At 36.8% G+C, this 20,809-nt stretch overlaps 2 protein-coding genes across 2 annotated transcripts in view; both read left to right on the forward strand.

Annotated features, from left to right (window-relative positions):
* SMYD3 (SET and MYND domain containing 3) overlaps positions 1–20,809 on the forward strand; it is a 719,303-nt gene that overhangs the window by 253,128 nt on the left and 445,366 nt on the right. The gene's annotated exons all lie outside the window — the stretch shown is intronic.
* Positions 5,136–11,294, forward strand: LOC307193291 (large ribosomal subunit protein uL23-like). Its single transcript, XM_079935043.1, has one exon. It carries the CDS (start codon positions 9,050–9,052, stop codon positions 9,518–9,520), a length of 471 nt encoding a protein of 156 aa, XP_079791169.1. The 5' UTR covers positions 5,136–9,049; the 3' UTR covers positions 9,521–11,294.

The raw sequence follows: 20,809 nt of genomic DNA on the forward strand, positions 1-20,809 counted from the left end.
TTTGGGTCAACCTAATACACACTATTGGGTGTGAAATTGCTCAAGGATTTACTGTACAGCACAAAGAATATAGCCAATATTTTGTAATAACTGTGAATGGAAAGTAGCCTTTAAAAATTACATAAAATGTTTAAAAATTTTTTTAAAAAAATATTAAATGAGGTAAAATATGGAAGTGTGTCCAGGAGTGTGTCTGACACATATCAGATGGTTAATAATTGTTAGTAAAATAGTGAAAAATAAAGAACACCTTTCCCTCTTCTCAAGGCGTGTCAAGGTTTAGGACAGGGGATTCTTATACATTATGAAGTTGGACTTTAGTTGTCATTTCCCTGTATTTGCTTTAAAGTTCTGTCTGAGCTTCACTAATAATCCAAAGGGATTTGGGACTCTAAGAAGAAAACACATGCAAACACACCCACACACTCCCCCGCATCTGCCCTCATACTTAATTCTCCTTCTCTTGTTCACAAATTTATTGCTTAAACCCATGAAATATTTTTACATTTAGATGTCCTCTATAATAACAAAAGAACATGGGAAATGAGCAGAAGCAGCAGAATTGTATTATTGGATTAAAATTTGGATACAGAAAGAGATGTGTAGGTATTGAAATTTCAACAGCTTATTTTTTCCTCACTTCTACACATTTTATGGTTCTTATAAACAGATTTATTGCATTTTTGCCTCGTGATTGAAAATCGACAGAAGTAAAGCCTAGTGATGCCAAAGGGATGTGATGTATGTGTGACACAGGCTGCTGTTTGTGCCCATCTGCACAGAATGCCACATATTTTAAAGAACTTTTTCCTCTCTTTCTTAATAGGAAGAGAAAATGATCTGTTTTTCCTTTTAGACAGCAGTGAACTGATTCGTTTTGGTCCCTATTGCTGTTTTTAAGAAGAACTGCTAGTGTGAAATATGCTAAATGCAAAGCTGTGTTTTCGCTTAAGGTCAATTCATATTTTAATAATGTGTTTTGTGCTTTGTCTGTCTTTAGATTTAACCATTTAAAAACTTTGATTGCTAAACTGATCATTTTATACATAATTTTTTAAATCCCATAGGTCATTTGATGACCTTTCTATATTTTTTGATTTTATGGATGTCTTCATTTGAAGATTATCATATCTTTAATGCTAAAAATGCCTCACATTTTCTGAAATTGGATTTGAATCATCATTAAAGGATCGAATGCTATGACCGTAAGGTGGCATTAAAAAGCCAGAAACACTTATTAAATTTAAACTATTACTTTCAAGCACAGATTTTCAACCCTTTTAGAAATACTTTTGAGTTAAAATTGAAATGTCAGATAACATAAAATTTAAAATACATATTTGGTTCATTATTACCATCATATAGTATTAAATATTAAACATTAATTTATTTCATGCTGCTGGCAGGACACAGTGATTCAGGGTTTAATGAAAAAAGTATTGTCTGCTTGATGACTTCCATGTATTGTAATAGAACTGAATGTTTATTTACTATGGATTAATAGGATTTGTTCTGCTAGTGCGTACTTAAATATGATAAGTCATGTATGAATATATTTATTTCAGACACAATCTATAACTGAAATCCACAAATTCTCTTTTTTGAAATATGCCTTTGTTTCTTCTGTGAAAGGAGTATTTATGAAAAGATGCCTCTGCCTTATACACTACATTGCTTACGGTAACCAAGGCCTCATTAAAACCAGTTGCTTTGTACCCAGTGATAGGTTTAATGTAGGTAGTAAAATCTGGCTAAATGAATCTGAAAAGAAATCTGCTTTCAGTAAAGGGAATGAATCTAAAACAATAGAATGTACTACTCAGAGCAGAATTAAACAGAAATCTTGAACAGAGAACAAATTTATTTCATTATATTTTGGAGTCAGTGTAATTATACATATGATTTGTTCCTACCACTGAGTGTATGACCTTGGGCAAGTTACTGACTTCTCTGTGCTTCAGTTTCTTTACCTGAAAAATGGGTATAATAATAGTTCCCACCTGTGCAAACACTGTGTAAGTGTTATCTTTTTGTTATTGTATGATATGTAGAGTAGGGTAGGGAAATGGGAATAAAGGATGAAACCCTTCAAAGTCAACTGAAATAGTACACTGTCAAGGGCCCTTTTAGGGATGCAGGCCGGCTGTTGTTGCACTTGAGACGAGCTCCAATCACAAAGTGATAACATTCTGTAGATGTGTCTTATATCTACAACCTACCTATAAATATCTCAAGGAAGCCACTACTATTTGAAGTCAACTCAGGTTACTTTCTATTATGAGAAAAAAAGTTGTTCCTCTGTGAAGTTCCTTTCCCTCACCCCCAAACCTCAAATCCAGCAACACAATCCTCACCTCCAACTCAAATAGACTACCCACTCCCAACTCAAATTTGTGTTGGTTCTACCTATTGATTTCCTTTGAATTAAGAAATCACATCTGAAACAAACTTCCAGAACTACATGTAGGGTGTCTTTAATTGTTAGAAGAACTTAAAGTAGTTGGCATTCAGGTTTTCATTTTAGTTTATTGATCTCTTAAAGCTATTAACTATTATTCAAAGATGGCTACCTTTTTTGGTTTTTATTGAGGTATAAATGACATACAACACTATATTCGTTTCAGGTGTACAACATAATGATTCAATATTTGTGTGTATTGCAAATTATCACCACAATAAGTCTAGTTAACATCTGTCACTGTACATCCTTACAGACTTTTTCTTTATGAGAACTTTCAAGATTTTCTCTCTTAGCAACTTGCAAATATGCAATACAGCATTACTAATTGTAGTCACCAGGCTGTCCATTACATCCTCTTGACTTATTTATAACTGGAAGTTTGTACCTTTTGGCCCCCTTAACCCATTTTGTCCTCCCCCAACCCTCCACCTCTGGCAACCACCAGTGTGTTCTCTGTATGTATGAGCTCAGTTGTTGTTGTTGTTTTTTAAGATTCCACATATAAGTGAGATCATAAAGTATTTATCTTTTTCTGTCTGATTTATTTCACTTAGCATAATGCTCTCAAGGTCCATCCCTGTTGTCTCAAATGGTGAGATGTCTTTCTTTTTCATGGCTGAATAACATTCCAATATATGTATGTGTATTTATTTATTCTCACCAACACTTGTTATTTCTTGTCTTTTTTTTTTTTTTTTTTTTTTTTTGCGGTACACGGGCCTCTCACTGTTGTGGCCTCTCCCATTGCGGAGCACAGGCTCCAGACGCACAGGCTCAACAGCCATGGCTCACGGGCCCAGCCGCTCCACGGCATGTGGGATCTTACCGGACTGGGGCACGAACCCGTGTCCCCTGCATCGGCAGGCGGACTCTCAACCACTGCGCCACCAGGGAAGCCCTATTTCTTGTCCTTTTGATAATAGTCATTCTGACAGGTATGAGATATCTTTCTGTGGCTTTGATTTGTATTTCTCTCATAACTTGTGGTGTTGAGTACCTTTCCATGTGTCTGTTGGCCATCTCCATCTGTTTATATCTTCTTTGGAAAAATGTCTATTTGTGTCCTCTGCCCATTTTTTAATTAGGTTGTTTGTTGTTTTACTGTTAAGTTGTTGGAGCTCTTTATATATTTTGAATATTAACCCCTTATCTGATACATGATTTGCAGATATTGTCTCCCATATGGTAGGTTGCCTTTTCATTTTGTTCATGATTTTCTTTGTTGTGAAGTAGCTTTTTAGCTTGATGTGGTCCCGTTGTTTATTTTTGCTTTTGTTGCCTTTGCTTTTGGTGCCAGATGGCTGCCTTTTTAAAGTTTGATTTAGGACAGTTGTATTTACAGTCTAAAGTTTCATAGTCATCTTTAAAAGTATCTATCAAACTTACTTTTTTCTTGTTTTGCTTGGTAAAATTATAAATGCATGAAAATAGCCTTAAGAAATGGAACTTCAGTTGTAATTTAATTTCTGATTCCATTAGACACATGCTACCATTTTGTCAGTGTTACAACCCTGTTGACTATTTCTGATGTTACCAGCGGGCTTCTTTTGGATTATTCAAGGTGTTATATAAGTGTAATGATGTCTTACTGGTTTTCTGTAAACTTATGTGTTTGGTCTGGTGAGATTTATTTTTCAAAATAAAATATTCTTTTATGAAGTTTGCACATTATATGTCTTTACACCTAGCTTATGAGAAAAATTATCTGCATTGCGTGCTGCAGTTTTGCAGTCACTGAAAATAGTGTTCTGAACTTAGTTGCTTTTCTTTCAATAGACATTCCATGACAACCAGATTTCTCAAGAAATAGTTGAAGATGTGAGTATTGGACTATGAAAATGAAATTTCAAAGGAGTCACAGTAGACACAAGGTGAGGATAGATTAGATAGTGTTGCCAAATTTGTAGAGAAGTGTTAGACTGGAGAATCAGTATATCATGTGAATATAGAGAAGTCCATTTTTTAAATGTAGATTTCATAGCAAGAGTTTTTGAGACAATTTTGCAGCTGTGTATCAAGAGAAAGAGAAAGGGGAAAGTAGAGTTGGTGGGAGAATGAAGAAAAAGGGGATGGAAAGGAATGCATTTGAATTCACCCTGCAAGCACTTAAAATGACTAGTGGGGGCTTCCCTGGTGGCGCAGTGGTTGAGAGTCTGCCTGCCGATGCAGGGGACACAGGTTCGTGCCCCGGTCCGGGAGGATCCCACATGCTGCGGAGCGGCTGGGCCTGTGAGCCATGGCCCCTGAGCCTGCGCATCCAGAGCCTGTGCTCCACAGCGGGAGAGGCCACAACAGTGAGAGGCCCCCCCCCCCCAAAAAAAAAGACTAGTGGACTCCATAATGGCACATTTCCACAAGCAGCTCAGTTTAGAGGCAAGTTAACATGGACCAGATTTGACTACCTGGGGGAACTGCTATCAGCAGAAAAGAGACAAAGTTTAATATAAAAAGGACAAGATCACTGATCTGAGGGGGAAGTAACTTGCAAGTTCATAGAATATCCTATCTAAGAAACAGTTGTCAAAGCAGATATATTGCAGTGAAAGGTAAGGGCAATAGACTTAATGTGACCTTATATTATTAACTGATAAGGAAAACAAGTTTTCAAAGTACATAAACACACATGCACACAACACACACACACACATACACACACACACAGAGACAAACTTTTTTTAAAGGGGAAAGAGAAGCTGTATTTTGATGTTGCTTTAGATAAAAACTGTTTAATCATGCTGCACCATGATTCTCAAATATGACTTTAAATGAAGACTTTTACAGAACCTATCATTTTTTTCAGGAATATTTTTTCCAGTGCATTGAGGAAATTAAAACAACAACAACAACAAAACTGTATAAAGGTCCATTCTGGGCACTTTTTCATGAATTAAAACCTGGGGAAAAATTCATGTAAATTTTATGTCTTTTCTACATCTTGTGTGGAATGTTGCATAACAATAATAGTGATATCATCCTATGTTTTGTTGCCCGTACAATTTTCACATCTTGTTCATGATCTCAGTTGATCCTCAGAACACTGTGAAGCAGGTAGATAGTTTCCTCATTCTTTAGATGAGGAAGGTGAGGCCAGATTGGTTACATGATTCGCCCAGAGATGTGGGTCTACAATCCAGGCTTTCGGAGCTTGAATGCAGAGCTATCACGTGAGGATTAGAACATAAGCAAGAGGAAACCCAGGAGCAGCTTTGGTTTAGGAAAAGAAGTGTTTAAATACTGATCAGTAGTTGATGGTGGAACAGATGACTCAGACTAAGCTTTATCAGGAAAACCATGCAGAAGAGGCAGCCTTTGTGAACTAGTGAAAGCAGGCACTTAGATCTGAATTGAAATGAAGTTTCCAGACTTAGAGAAATTAGTTTGTGTGTACTAATTGGCCTGATTTCGTCAAAATTACTTTCCAATAAAATGTTGTCTCTGGAGAAGTTTTGAGTTGGAAAGAAGAGCAACTTTTGGATGAGACAGGAAGATTTTAAATCTTGTGAAATCTTCAAAGTCCAAAATCAGTGCGTCAGAGCCCAGCTTCTGTTTTGTGACCAGACTTTTCCTGTGTACATTACATTAGTTAGAGGGCATGATTTGATTATGTGGTCAGGAAACAGTCTGGGCAAAATCGTTAAATCATCAGTCTTTGTCTTACTGGCCCCAGCGTCGCTTTCTTGTGGTTATTTTTCAGTTTTATGAAACAGTTTACGCCCAAACACTTTCTCAATGACTCAATGTCCTAATCTTTTACTTCAGAATTTGTTATCAAAAGAGATACCCTCACTCCCTGATAACTATTTAAATTGAGACCCAAACCTTTTTTGTTTTTTACTTTTTGGCCGTGCCAGGCAGCATGTGGGATCTTAGTTCCCCGACCAGGGATTGAACTCGCACTCCCTGCATTGGAAGCACAGAGTCTTTAACTACTGGACCTCCAGGGAAGTCCCCCTGGATTCTTTTAGGAGGAAAAGACTACTAAAAATTTTCAAAGCAGACATTGTAACCCACTTGAATTTATCACTGTGAAGAAAATAGGTGACACTTAGCTAGAAAATAAAAAGTGTTACAGTAGTTTTTGTTTTCTTTAAAAAGCCTTTTAAGGTCGTGTATTTAATCACAAAAAATGAAACTTGAGTTTTTAGCATTGTACTTATAACACATGAAGTTCGAGATCTGGGGCTCGGGATATTTCCTCCCAAACTGCACAAGGACTTTGAGATGCCGTAACCTGCTGGAGTCCAGCATCTGGCAACTTGTTATACTGAGCAGCTAATTTTTCATTGCGGTTCCTCTGGGGGCTCAGTGCAAAGTCATACGACACAACGGACATAGCGGAGTAGCAGCCTGAATTCAGATCAGGAGCCAAGTGTATTCACAGCTCTATAACCTTCAAGCCTAATAAGGAAGTTGTTTTAGCATTTGGCCTATTAGTACATTTAGTGGTTGGATGTGTAATCTGGGTATTTGACATCTGTAGCTAACCAAGACATATGCTGAATGTTATTTTCTCCATAAAAGCATTTACTTATCTGAATAATTGGAATTCAGATGTCTTCATCCCTACTTCAGATACTATAATCATATTCAACAGTTTAAAATGTTGGCATCAGGCAAGTTGGGCTTGAATTTTGGCAGAAACACTGTGTCATTTGGGCATCTTCTCTATGCCTTAGTTTCCACATCTGTAAAATGAGGATGCTAAAAATAGCAACTTCATAGGGCTCCTGTGGGGATTAAATAAAAATTATAGTTATACTATTAATGCACATTATAAAGTGCCTAGTAAGTGCCATTTATTTCATTTGATAGAATTCATTTATGAATATGAAGCTTTTTTGATCATAATAAATATATAATATATAACATGAATCATTCACTCTTCATAAGTTATACTGGCTCTGAAGTAATATGGAGCATGGATTGAATTTCTCCACTTATGATAATGACTCCACTTGGAAACCTCATTACTTGGGATTGGTGCTCTTTCCACTATGACAGGAACCTTAGCTACTCAAATAGACTCAGTTGGACTGTCCAGTAGAGAAATGTATATTTGTACTCCAGGTAGGATCTCATTTGAATAACTAGAGCAATGTCCAATTCAATATAATAAAGCACATTTATATTTATTCGATGTAAAGAATACCTTTGAACAATAAATTTTATAGACTATACTTAAAATTCTCTATTTTCCTTGATTTGTACATTATATGTCATAAGTATACTTGAATATCTTTATAATTTAAGTGTTTTTTAAAAATAAACAGCATCGGTAACCATAATTGTAGGCTGGAGCTTATGGATTGGAGATGTACAGTTTTGGAGGTGCCATTGTTATCAAGGAGATCACCTTCTTTTCACTGAATCAGTGGGGCTTCTTCAAGTTCCACATCTGCCAGCTAACTGGAGTCTTGGTCTTGACCTCTTCTCCTTTGTTGGCAGCTGCCTGGTTCTTGGCATGTTCATTTTGGGTATACCACCGTCAGCCTGGTACCACCCTGGGTGCTAACACCAAGATGGTAATTTTATCAGGAAGAAATAAAAGTACCTATTTACCCTCTGTAGTCTCCACCCAAACTCCATCTCAAGTGAGCATCACACCCTGATTTATTGTCTTTTTTTATTTTTTTAAGCTGTTGGAAAATAAATTCCTGTGATTTCATGTCACATTTCTCTCTTGGGTCAGAACATCTCGTCAATATTAATGCTCCAACTCAAATGAGAATGCTGTACTAGTGTGTAATTCATACTCTGCCCAGGTGGTGACATGATCTTAAGAAGGTGAAGGCCCTAAATCCCTTAGGTTATTAAGTAGAAGCCCTCCCATTCCCTAATTATTTAGCCATTTGTTGCCTGCATAGTGAAAAAGATTGCTCTTTAATTCAGTCTGGTCCCTTACATTTGACGAAAAGCTCATTACCCAGTTTTGTCATGGATGAAGCTGTATGTTAGACTCTTTTCTCATTTGTATACTAAATTGGTAAGGGCAGCATAGTAACTTGGCTGTCACCTCCCACTCTCCAATTTCATTTTCTGGTAACCTCTCAGGCTTTGTCATCTCTTGAATTGCTTGTCCTTTTTTACATGCCATATCAGTGGTTGGTTCCCATGTGAACTGGGGTCAGCCAGGCTCATGGCCACTGACTTCCCTGGAGTAAACCTTTGTTACAAATTATAGATCTTGTGATAACCACACATAATCAGAGGGAGAGATGGCCATTATTTCTCTTTTCTTCACGGCACAGTCCCAGTAATGAGTTCATTAGATGTAGGACTTCGGTATGTATCAATTTCCATATGTACGTCTGGCTAGAGAAAATTCTCATTCACAAATGCCCTTGACATACAAAATAAATTAAGGATGTAATTATTTGTGATACAGGAGGATGCACCATAGTGTTCCTTTAAATCAGAAACCTTACTGAAACTTAGATGTTTCAATCAATGAAGGGAAGGGAAAGGAAGGGGAGAAAAGGAAAGGGTAAAGGAAAGGGAAGTGTGAGCAGATCTACCCTACAGTATGGTATGACTGGGATCATCCCAGAGCTGCACACTTGAATTTTGGTTAAAAAGCAATGCCCGAAGATGGCGCCGAAGGCGAAGAAGGAAGTCCCTGCCCCTCCCAAAGCCGAAGCCAAAGCAAAGCCTTTGAAGGCCAAGAAAGCAGCGTTGAAAGGCGTCCACAGCCACACAAAAAAGAAGATCCGGACGTCACCCACCTTCCAACGGCCCAAAACACCGCGGCTCAGGAAGCAGCCCAAATATCCTCAGAAGGGCACCCCTAGGAGAAACAAGCTTGACCACTATGCCATCATCAAGTTCCTCCTCACCACCGAGTCAGCCATGAAGAAAATAGAAGACAGCAACACACTGGTGTTCATTGTGGATGTCAGGGCCAACAAGCACCAAATAAAACAGGCCGTGAGAAAGCTCTATGACACTGACGTGGCTAAGGTCAACACCCTGATCAGGCCTGATGGAGAGAAGAAGGCATATGTTCGACCGGCTCCTGACTATGACGCTTTGGATGTTGCCAACAAAATTGGGATCATCTAAACTGAGTCCAGCTGACTAATTCTAAATATAAAAGTTTTCACTCTATAAAAAAAAAAAGCGATGCAAGATATTTTTCTTTGCAGTCAAGATACATGCTGTAGGCTTAGTGGAACCAAAAGACCCTATGTTCCTGGATCCATATTACATTAAAACTTGGCTCATAAACCAGACCTAAGTTCTGCCCTTTGGACTAACGGCTCACCTTGATCCAGCATTCAAGGCCTCGAGCAGTTCCTACCACATGACATCACTCTCCTTCTCGTGCAGCCACAGCCATTTCCCCAAGATAGTATGTTAATTAAGAGACTTGGTATTGAGTGTAACAGAAACCAACTCTGGCTAGCTTAGGTCAAAGGGGAATTAGTTGATAGAACCTTGGATTATTTCATGAGATCAAACAAATTCCTTGGTAGCTAAGTCAGAACTCGTGGACCTGCACATCCTCTGGAATGCTCCCTTAGATGCGACCACTCCAGCAGTGTCCTGTCTCTGAGTGTCTCTGTTTCAAACCTTTGTACCCTAGAATGGGAATCTGTTTGGACTGGTTTGGGTTAGGCATCAGTCAGCAGGGCCATATAGCTCAGAAATGAGCGTTTGGTAAACGTTTCTAGAAAAGGGGAGATTGTTAAACTAAGTTATCCCATGACATGACTGCTCCGTAATCCAGCTTCTGTCCAATCTTCATCTCTGTATTTATGATGTTCTTTCTACTTGTCCCCTCTGCCAGGCAAAATCTTCTCAATGCAGTTCACGGTCTACCTCCTTTGTGATGCCTTTCCTGACCATCTAGTCAGAATTACAGCATTCTCCTACTTTCCCACAGCATATTACTAATGTCTTTGATTTAGCACACAGCATTATTTTGTTCTTCTGATAAACTGAGATGTTGACTGCTACCAGACAATGATTTCACTTTCTTTCCAGCTGCTAGGAAAGCCAGGGCTAAGGTTTACATTCAATTACTATGGCCTTCTTTAGTCCAAAAAATTTTTTAATATGATCTTTCTCTTCTCTTCCCCTTTACCACCTGGCTTTTGTCTTTGTCTTTGTGGTGGGATCCTTGATCTTATGGTACCTGCGGTTTTATTTCACAAGAAACATGAATAGTAACAGAAAAGACTGCCTTTGTCACACAAGTTCTTTTTTGGTGCCCTTGCAGTACCTGGAATAACTCTGACCACAGCTCTGCTCTCACCTTGGTCTGTCACAAACTATGCCCGTTGTCCAAGGCTTTACCCAGCAGTCACCTCCTTTATTAAGCCTTTCCTTATCATCCCGATCCCACACCAAGATGGCAGAGATATAGACTTATTTTTCCCCTGAAGTTACTTTTATTCACACTTTACATAAAACTTAACACATATATTTGTCATTGTTATTGTTGATGTTGTTGTTAACATTTTTATTAGGGGTGGCTTAGGAAGGCTGATGGAAATTTGGAGAGGCGGGCTAAAATTTCCCAAGCCTTGGCAACCCCAGTACTGACTGGATTTCAGTTTTGATTCTGCCACTTGCTTCCTGGCTGATCTGGTCAGGGTCAAGTCATTCCCCTTCTCTGGGCTTCAAATAATTTCATTTTTCAAAATGTCTTTATTGAGTGTTACAACTGCAAAGGTGATTATTAAAAGCCCCTGTAAACCTTTAAATATCTGTAGAACTAGAAGAAGAAGTGAGAGCAGCTCTGTAGCCTCCTAGACTTCTTTTCACATGAATATATGTAAACATCAAAGCATTTTAACCTAGATTATGTCATGCCGTCCATCCATATGGCAACTTTATTCCCTTAAAAATATTGATTTCAGCAATACATTAGTATTATCATTTGTTTTATCTGCTGCATTATAAAGAAGAACTATAGTCTAACAATCCCCTATTGATGAAAGTGCCCTTTAAATTTTAAGCTTTTCTTAAAACTAGGAAAGTAATATATGCATATAGTTTTTTTAAGTATAAAATGAAAATGTTCCTCCAACATTACTCTCCCTGAAAAAAAAAACCAAACACTTCTAAAATGTATTATTTTTGTTCTTCTGATGCCTACCATCATAGTTTTAAATAATATGTTCCTACATTTCTTGATTTTTCTTATAGTATTATTTTACATTGCCATAAACTATTAAATTCTTTTCCATAACTAGAACTCAGTCCTCTGTACTTTCTCATTAGTTGAGTTTAGGAGGCTAAAAAACCAATAGACAGCATTTACAATATTCTAATTATATAAATATTATTAAGCATAGAACTAAGTATGGTGGCAAGGTGAACAGACCCACAGAAGAGGAAATGCCATTAATCCTGTCTTCTTTAAAGGAAAATATTCCAAGAATCAAGATCAAGTAGATTCAATCTGCTGCTGTTGTTTCTGACATCTCAAGTTATCTTTTTTCTTAGATTCATTGTCATTTCATTTAAGTAAATCTCCAAATATTTATTTTTCATATAGGAATTGTGGATAGTATTAAATGGCTTATATCTATGCATATTTGAATATTTTTTATTGTTGCCTTAATTAATAGATAGTTTTGACGACAAAAGATTTTTGGCTAAAGTTTTTTTCCCTGAGAACTTTGAAAATATTGCTCCATTATCTTCTAGAATCCAGTGTGGCTCGTGAGAAATGTAATTTTAGTGTAGTTCTTGTATCTTTTGTAGCTTACTGTTTTCTCTCTAGAAGTATGTAGGGATACACACACACACGCACACACACACATTTTTTAATCCATGGAATTATAACTGAGAATAGTAATATCTGACTATTAGATTTTTTTTTTAATCTGACCCAACACATAGTGAGTTTCTTCAGTCTGAATACTGGTATAGCTTTTATCGGCTTTGTGTAGAATTCTTCTATGATTTCATTTATTATTTTCTCCCCTCTGTTTTGACTATTATCTGCTTCTGAAAATCCTAATAAAAAGATCTTGATCTTCCTAGATGTTAACCTCAAAGTCTTATTTCCGAAATTATCCATTACTTAGACTTTTTTCATACATATTCGGGGAGTTTTTCTGAACTTTACTTTCAGTCTTTGGCTATATTTATTCTATTAGTTTGTCCGTATATTGAATTTTTTCTTTTTTAAATCATGGGGCAATTCTTAGGAAAAAGTTTAACTATTTCAATATTGTTTTGATTCCTACCTTGAAAAGTTGGTGCAGAAAGAATTCTTAGTTCATGGACAGAGAACACAACAGATTGAGCGTTAAGTCAGAAAGAAACATTTTCAAGGTTTTAAAATATTTTTTTCCCTCTTATTTGGAGGTAAAAGATGATTATTTTAAGGGTAAAAGCCAACTCACCTCTCAATCTAATGTGAAATACAACCTGAAATGTAGCCTATCGTCAATAAAAGCTTTATACTCTGTCCATGCATACTTTTGGGTCGTATGCGTAATTTGGGTCAAATTTAAAACATATGTCCAGGCAACCGCAGATTCAATCGACCACTGTTACAGACTTTGCCTAGCCTAGTGGTTTAGGAGAAGGATAATAATAGATAAAAAGGAAAATATATATTAAGAGAATCTCTGCTAAATTAGTTTCCATGTAAAAAAATATTTTATTATCATCTCTTATACACAGGAAACATTAACACAAAACACTTCCCTCCTTTATTTTATTGAACTCTAAAAATATGCTATAAAAGGGGTTAGCTACAGTTCACGTATCAGCTACTCATCACTCAACTCCCACACCTGAAAGAGTCCAAGGAACTTAAATGCAATTGCATTGCACTTTTCACTTTCTTGAGTGACCCCATTTAAAATGCACCTTGAGACTAGCTGCAGAGTAGAATTTTTAATTCTGAAGTGCTGACTCACTTCATTGGAGAGAATGAGGCTTCCAATTTGTGAATGTGAAAGAAGTCCTGATTTTCTGGATCATTTTCTTCCATTCACTTTCAATAATGCTACCCTATAAATAGGATTTAATTCACGCAAATCAGCAAACTGAAAGCACCAGTGGTATATACTGTAATAATTTATTTTCATATTTTTAAATGCCTTATTATTAATGGAAAATAGCTTTAAAGCCATCCGTGATATGCTCCACAGCTAACTCAATTTGACAGTGAAAGATGCTTTGTTGGTCTGTAATGGCAGATATAAAATTTACACCATAAGAGCTGATCTTCTGCATATATAATCACATTCTTTGTGCTTCATATTTTTCCGTACTATAAAAAGGGACAGGAAGCACTACTAACACTGCTTTTACTGAATTTTTCCACAGTGTTTTCTGTTGCCTACTATAAATATTTAAACATCTGTTTTTACTGTCTAGTTACATTTTCTATAAAGAAAAAATATTTCAGTTCTAATATGAATTGGGTTTATATGAACTCCATCTAAACATTATTCATGAAATATTCTGAACGCATACAAAAATGATAGCTTAATGATCTTCAAAATGCTGAGGTTTCAAATTTCTATAATTCTGCTATCAGACCAGGCAATGTGTTCATCTCTGTGTGGCAGCCTGCCTTTCAGGCATCGTTAATGTTTTAGATTTTCATAAATTCTAGTATGGCCAAACAGACCAAGAACCTGGAATCTATAAAGTTGCTGAAGGAATTAAACAGCTACTAGCTTTTATTTTTTCCTTATGGTTTCATCTCCAAATAAAGTGAAACTTAAAAATTAGAGTAAAGATTGGGAACAAAAATACTTTGGAACAGGCTAAAGTATATACTTTCTACTATATTAAGAAAAGAGCAGACACTCAACACCCTCGGGATAATCCCCAGCCCCCAAAGGGAGAGAGAAGTGAAACATTTTATAAATGAAACATCTCAACAAAATAATAGCAACTTGTATCTAAGAGGTAAAAACTTGAGATTTAAAGTAGAAAATGTTTGAAAAATGTTGTGGTTCTGAGTAAGCCTTATGACATTTCTACACCACCCTTGAGTGGTGGTACTCATCCCCACTGAGGACCTTATTTCTCAGTATTGCAAAGGTGATTCTATCATGGTCAGACTTTACTCTGAATACTGTATGAAAAGTTACAGCTACAGTTTTTCCAACTCTGTAAGTGCAAGTTCAACCATGTAATCATAGATAACATAGAAGGCCAAGGTCTCAGTCAATTGCTAATTTAACCATGTTTTCCTGCCCAGATATTCATTTGTTTTTGGTGATGGTAATAACAGAATTTTTAAAATGTACTCATTTATTTGTTTTTCATTTGGTTGTTTAATCATATTTGTGCTCCAGTTTGTTCCATAGAGGGTTTGAGAAAGCCTACAGTAAAAGTACGTATGGTACATTAAAAATATCCAGGACAGGAAAACAAAATTTAAATAGGAAACCAAGACCAGAACAAACCCCAAGACACAAAGACTCAGGACCTTAAGTTCAGCAAATATTTTGTTCTTCTGATAAACTTCGATGTTGACTGCAACCAAACAGTGATTTCACTTCCTTCCTTGGTGGGGAGCTCTGATAGGATGTGGCACTGCCATGAAACTGATGAGTGGAGATGGCTCCCTCTATATGTATATTTCCCCCAGAGCCTTGCTGTTGCCCATCTGAGGACCACAATTGTATTTAATTTACCTACATAGCCATGTATGGTTATGTATCCCTAAGCAGACTATAAGTAATTTGAGAGCAGGGATTATATTTTATAATTCTGCATCTTCCTCAGTTGAATAACACATTAGTAAGTATATAGGTAGGGCATTGTAATCTGGCTTGAAGACAATGTGTTATTCATATTCCAGCAGAAATTGATAATGATTGTTCAATTTCAGTGAACTGGAAGGTGTTAAATATAGGATGATTAGGACAGAAACTAGTGTAGGGCTTATGACACTTCCTTTTTTTTTTCCTAAAAAAATTTTTTTGTAGCAGTTTATCTTATTTCATTTTTTTATACAGCAGTTTCTTATTAGTTATCTATTTTATACATATTAGTGTATATATGTCAATCCCAGTCTCCCAATTCACACCCCCCCCTTGCTTTCCCACCTTGGTGTCCATATGTTTGTTCTCTACATCTGTGTCTCTGTTTCTGCCTTGCAAACCGGTTCATCTATACTGTTTTTCTAGATTCCACAAAATGCGTTAATATATGATATTTATTTTTCTCTTTCTGACTTAGTTCAGTCTGTATGACAGACCCTAGGTCCACCCATGTCTCTACAAATGACCTAGTTTTGTTGCTTTTTATGGCTGAGTAATATTCCATTGCAAATATGTACCACATCTTCTTTATCCATTTGTCTGTTGATGGGCATTTAGGTTGCTTCCATAACCTGGCTATTGTAAGTGCTGCAATGAACATTGGGGTGCATGTTTTCTTTTTGAATTATGGTATCCTCTGGGTATATGCCTAGTAGTGGGATTGCTGGGTCATATGGTAATTCTATTTTTACTTTTTAAGGAACCTCCATACTGTTTTCCATAGTGGCTGTATCAATTTACATTCCCACCAACAGTGCAAGAGGGTTCCCTTTTCTCCACACCCTCTTCAGCATTTGTTGTTTGTAGATTTTCTGTTGATGCCTATTCTAACCAGTGTGAAGTGATACCTCATTGTAGTTTTGATTTGCATTTCTATAATAGTTAGTGATGTTGAGCATCTTTTCATGTGTTTGTTGGCCATCTGTATGTCTTCTTTGGTGAAATGTCTATTTAGCACTTCTGCCCATTTTTCGATTGGGTTGTTTGTTTTTTTAATATTCAGCTGCATGGGCTGTTTATATATTTTGGAGATTAATCCTTTGTTGCTTCATTTGCAAATACTTTCTCCCATTCTGAGGGTTGTCTTTTCGTCTTGTTTATAGTTTCCTTTGCTGTGCAAAAGCTTTTAAATTTCTTTAGGTCCCAATTGCTTATTTTTGTTTTTATTTCCATTACTCTAGGAGGTGGATCAAAAAAGATCTTGCTGTGATTTATGTCAAAGAGTGTTCTTCCTATGTTTTCCTCTAAGAGTTTTATAGTGTCTGGTCTTACATTTAGGTCTTTCATCCATTTTGAGTTTATTTTTGTGTATGGTGTTAGGGAGTGTTCTAATTTCATTCTTTTACATGTAGTTGTCCAGTTTTCCCAGCACCACTTATTGAAGAGACTGTCTTTTCTCCATTGTATATCCTTGCCTCCTTTGTCATAGATTAGTTGACCATAGGTGCGTGGGTTTATCTCTGGGCTATCTATCCTGTTCCATTGATCTATATTTCTGTTTTTGTGCCAGTCACATATTGTCTTGATGACTGTAGCTTTGTAGTGTAGTCTGAAGTCAAGAAGTCTGATTCATTCAGCTCCGTTTGTTTCCCTCAAGATTGCTTTGGCTATTCGGGGTCTTTTGTGTCTCCATACAAATTTTAAGATTTTTTGTTCTAGTTCTGTAAAAAATGCCATTGGTAGTTTGATAGGGATTGCACTGAATCTGTAGATTGCTTTGGGTAGTATAGTCATTTGCACAATATTGATTCTTTGAATCCAAGAACATGGTATATCTCTCCATCCGTTTGTGTCATCTTTAATTTCTTTCAACAGTGTCTTATAATTTCCCGAGTACAGGTCTTTTACTTCCTTATGTAGGTTTATTCCTAGGTATTTTATTCTTTTGTTGCAATGGTGAATGGGATTGTTTCCTTGATTTCTATTTCTGACCTTTCATTGTTAGTGTATAGGAATGCAAGAGATTTCTGTGCATTAATTTTGTATCCTGCAATTTTACCAAATTCATTTATTAGCTCTAGTAGTTTTCTAGTGGCATTCTTAGGATTTTCCATGCATAGTATCATGTCATCTGCAAAGAGTGACAGTTTTACTTCTTCTTTTCCAATTTGTATTCCTTTTATTTCTTTTTCTTCTCTGATTGCCATGGCTGTGACTTCCAAAACTATGTTGAATAATGGTGGTGAGTGTGGACATCCTTGTCTTATTCCTGATCTTAGAGGAAATGCTTTCAGTTTTTCACCATTGAGAACAATGTTGACTGTGAGTTTGTTGTATATGGCCTTTATTATGTTGAGGTAGGTTCCCTCTATGCCCACTTTCTGGAGAGTTTTTATCATAAATGGATGTTGAATTTTGTCAAAAGCTTTTTCTGCATCTATGGAGATGATCATATAGCTTTTATTCTTCAATTTGCTAATATGGTGTATCACACTGAATAATTTGCATATATTGAAAAATCCTTGCATCCCTGGGATAAATCCCACTTGATCATGGTGTATGATCCTTTTAATGTGTTGTTGGATTCTCTTTGCTAGTATTTTGTTCAGGATTTTTGAATCTATATTAATCAGTGATATTGGTCTATAATTTTCTTTTTGTAGTATCTTTGTCTGGTTTCGTTGTCAGGGTGATGGTGGCCTCGTTAGAAGGAGTTGGGAGTGTTCCTTCTTCTGTTATTTTTTGGAAGAGTTTGAGAAGGACGGGTGATAGCTCTTCTCTAAATGTTTGATAGAATTCACCTCTGAAACCATATGGTCCTGGACTTTTGTTTGTTGGAATATTTTAAATCACAGTTTCAATTTCATTACTTCTGATTGATCTGTCCATATTTTCTGTTTCTTCCTGGTTCAGTCTTGGAAGGTTATACCTTTCTAAGCATTTCTCCATTTCTTCCAGGTTGTCCATTTTATGGGCATAGAGTTGCTTGTAGTAGTCTTTTATGATGCTTTGTATTTCTGCGATGTCCGTTGTAACTTCTCCCTTTTCATTTCTGATTTATTGAGTCCTCTCCCTCTTTTTCTTAATGAGTCTGACTAATGGTTTATCAATTTTGTTTATCTTCTTAAAGAACCAGCTTTTAGTTTTATTGATCTTTGCTCTTGTTTTCTTTGTTTCTATTTCATTTATTTCTGCTCTGATCTTTATGATTTCTTTCCTTCTGGAAACTTTGGGTTTTGTTTGTTCTTCTTTCTCTAGTTTCTTTAGGTGTAATGTTAGGTTGTGTATTTAAGAATTTTCTTGTTTCCTGAGGTAAGATTGTATTGCTATAAATTCCCCTCTTAGAACTGCTTTTGCTGCATACCACAGGTTTTGGATTGTTGTGTTTTCGTTGTCATTTGTCTCTAGGTATTTTTTGCTTTCCTCTTTGATTTCTTCAGTGATCTCTTGGTTATTTAGTAATGTATTGTTTACCCTCCATGTGTTTGTGTTTTTTATATTTTTTCCCCTGTAATTTATTTCTAATCTCATAGCATTGTGGTGAGAAAAGATGCTTGATATGATTTCAGTTTTCTTAAATTTACTGAGGTTTGATTTGTGACCCAAGATGTGATCTATCCTGGAAAATGTTCTCCGTGCACTTGAGAAGAAAGTGTAATCTGCTGTTTTTGGATAGAATGTCCTATAAATATCAATCAAGTGTATCTGGTCTATCGTGTCATTTAAAGCTTGTGTTTCCTTATTCATTTTCTGTCTGGATAATCTGTCCATTGGTGTAAGTGAGGTGTTAAATTCCCCCACTATTATTGTGTTAACTGTTGATTTCCTCTTTTATAGCTCTTAGCATTTGCCTTATATACTGAGGTGCTCCTATGTTGGGTGTGTATGTATATAATTATTATATCTTCTTCTTGGATCGATCCCCTGAGCATTATGTAGCGTCCTTCCTTGTCTCTTGTAACATTCTTTATTTTAAAGTCTATTTTGTCTGATATGAGTATTGCTGCTTCACCTTTCTTCTGACTTCCGTTTGCATGGAATATCTTTTTCCATCCCCTCACTTTCAGTCTGTATGTGTCCCTAGGTCTGAAGTGCGTCTCTTATAGACAGCATATATATGGGTCTTGTTTTTGTATCCATTCAGCAAGCCTGTGTCTTTTGGTTGGATCATTTAATCCATTCACATTTAAAGTAGTTATCGATATGTATGTTCCTATTACCAGTTTCTTAATTTAGGGGGGTATTTTTTTGTATGTCCTTTTCTTCTCTTTTGTTTCCCACTTAGAGAAGTTCCTTTAGCATTTGTTGTAGAGTTGGTTTGGTGGCACTGAATTGGGTTAGCTTTTGCTTGTCTGTAAAGCTTTTGCTATCTCCATCGAATCTGAATGAGACCCTTGCCAGGTAGAGTAATCTTGGTTGTAGGTTCTTCCTTTTCATCATTTTAAATATATCCTGACACTCCTTTCTGGCTTGTAGAGTTTCTGCTGAGAAATCAGCTGTTAACCTTATGAGAGTTCCTTGTATGTTATTTGTCGTTTTTCCCTTGTTGCCTTTAATAATTTTTCTTTGTCTTTAATTTTTGTCAATTTGATTACTATGTGTCTCGGCGTGTTTCTCCTTGGTTTTATCCTGCCTGGGACTCTCTGCACTTCCTGGACTTGGGTGGCTATTTCCTTTCCCATGTTAGGGAAGTTGTTGACTATAATCTCTTCACGTATTTTCTCGGGTCCTTTGTCTTTCTCTTCTCCTTCTGGGATCCCCGTAATGCGAATTTTGGTGCATTTAATGTTGTCCCAGAGGTCTCTTAGGTTGTCCTCATTTCTTTTCATTCTTTTTTCTTTATTCTGTTCCGCAGCGGTGATTTCTACCATTCTGTCTTCTAGGTCACTTAACCGTTCTTCTGCCTCAGTTATTCTGCTATTGATTCCTTCTAGTGTATTTTTCATTTCAGTTATTGTATTGCTCATCTCTGTTTGTTTGTTCTTTACTTCTTTTAGGTCTGTGTTAAACATTTCTTGTATCTTCTCAATCTTTGCCTCCACTCTTTTTCCGAGGTCCTGGATCATCTTCACTATCATTATTCTGAATTCTTTTTCTGGAAGGTTGCCCCTCTCCACTTCATTTAGTTGTTTTTCTGGGGTTTTATCTTGTTCCTTCATCTGGTACCTAGTCCTCTGCCTTTTCACTTTGTCTGTCTTTCTGTGAATGTGTTTTCGTTCCACAGGCTGCAAGATTGTAGTTTTCTTGCTTCTGCTGTCAGCCCTCTGGTGGATGAGGCTATCTAAGAGGCTCATGCAAGCTTCCTTATGGGAGGGACTGGTGGTGGGTAGACCTGCATGTTGCTCTGGTAGGTAGAGCTCAGTAAAACTTTAAGCCACTTGTCTGCTGATGGGTGGGACTGAGGTCCTTCCTTGTAGGTTGTTTGGCCTGAGGTGACCCAGTTCTGGAGGCTACAGGCTCTTTGGTGGTGCTAATGGCAGACTCTGGGAGGGCTCATTCCAAGGAATACTTCCCAGAACTTCTGCTGCCAGTGTCCTTGTCCCTGCAGTGAGCCACAGCCACCCCTTGTCTCTGCAGGAGACCCTCCAGCACTAGCAGGTTGTTCTGGTTCAGTTTCCTCTTCAGTTTCCAGGGGCCACTGCTCTTTCCTCCTGGGTCCTGA

This window comes from Stenella coeruleoalba (assembly GCF_951394435.1).
Source record: "Stenella coeruleoalba genome assembly, chromosome: 1".
Classification (NCBI taxonomy): Eukaryota; Metazoa; Chordata; class Mammalia; order Artiodactyla; family Delphinidae; genus Stenella; species Stenella coeruleoalba.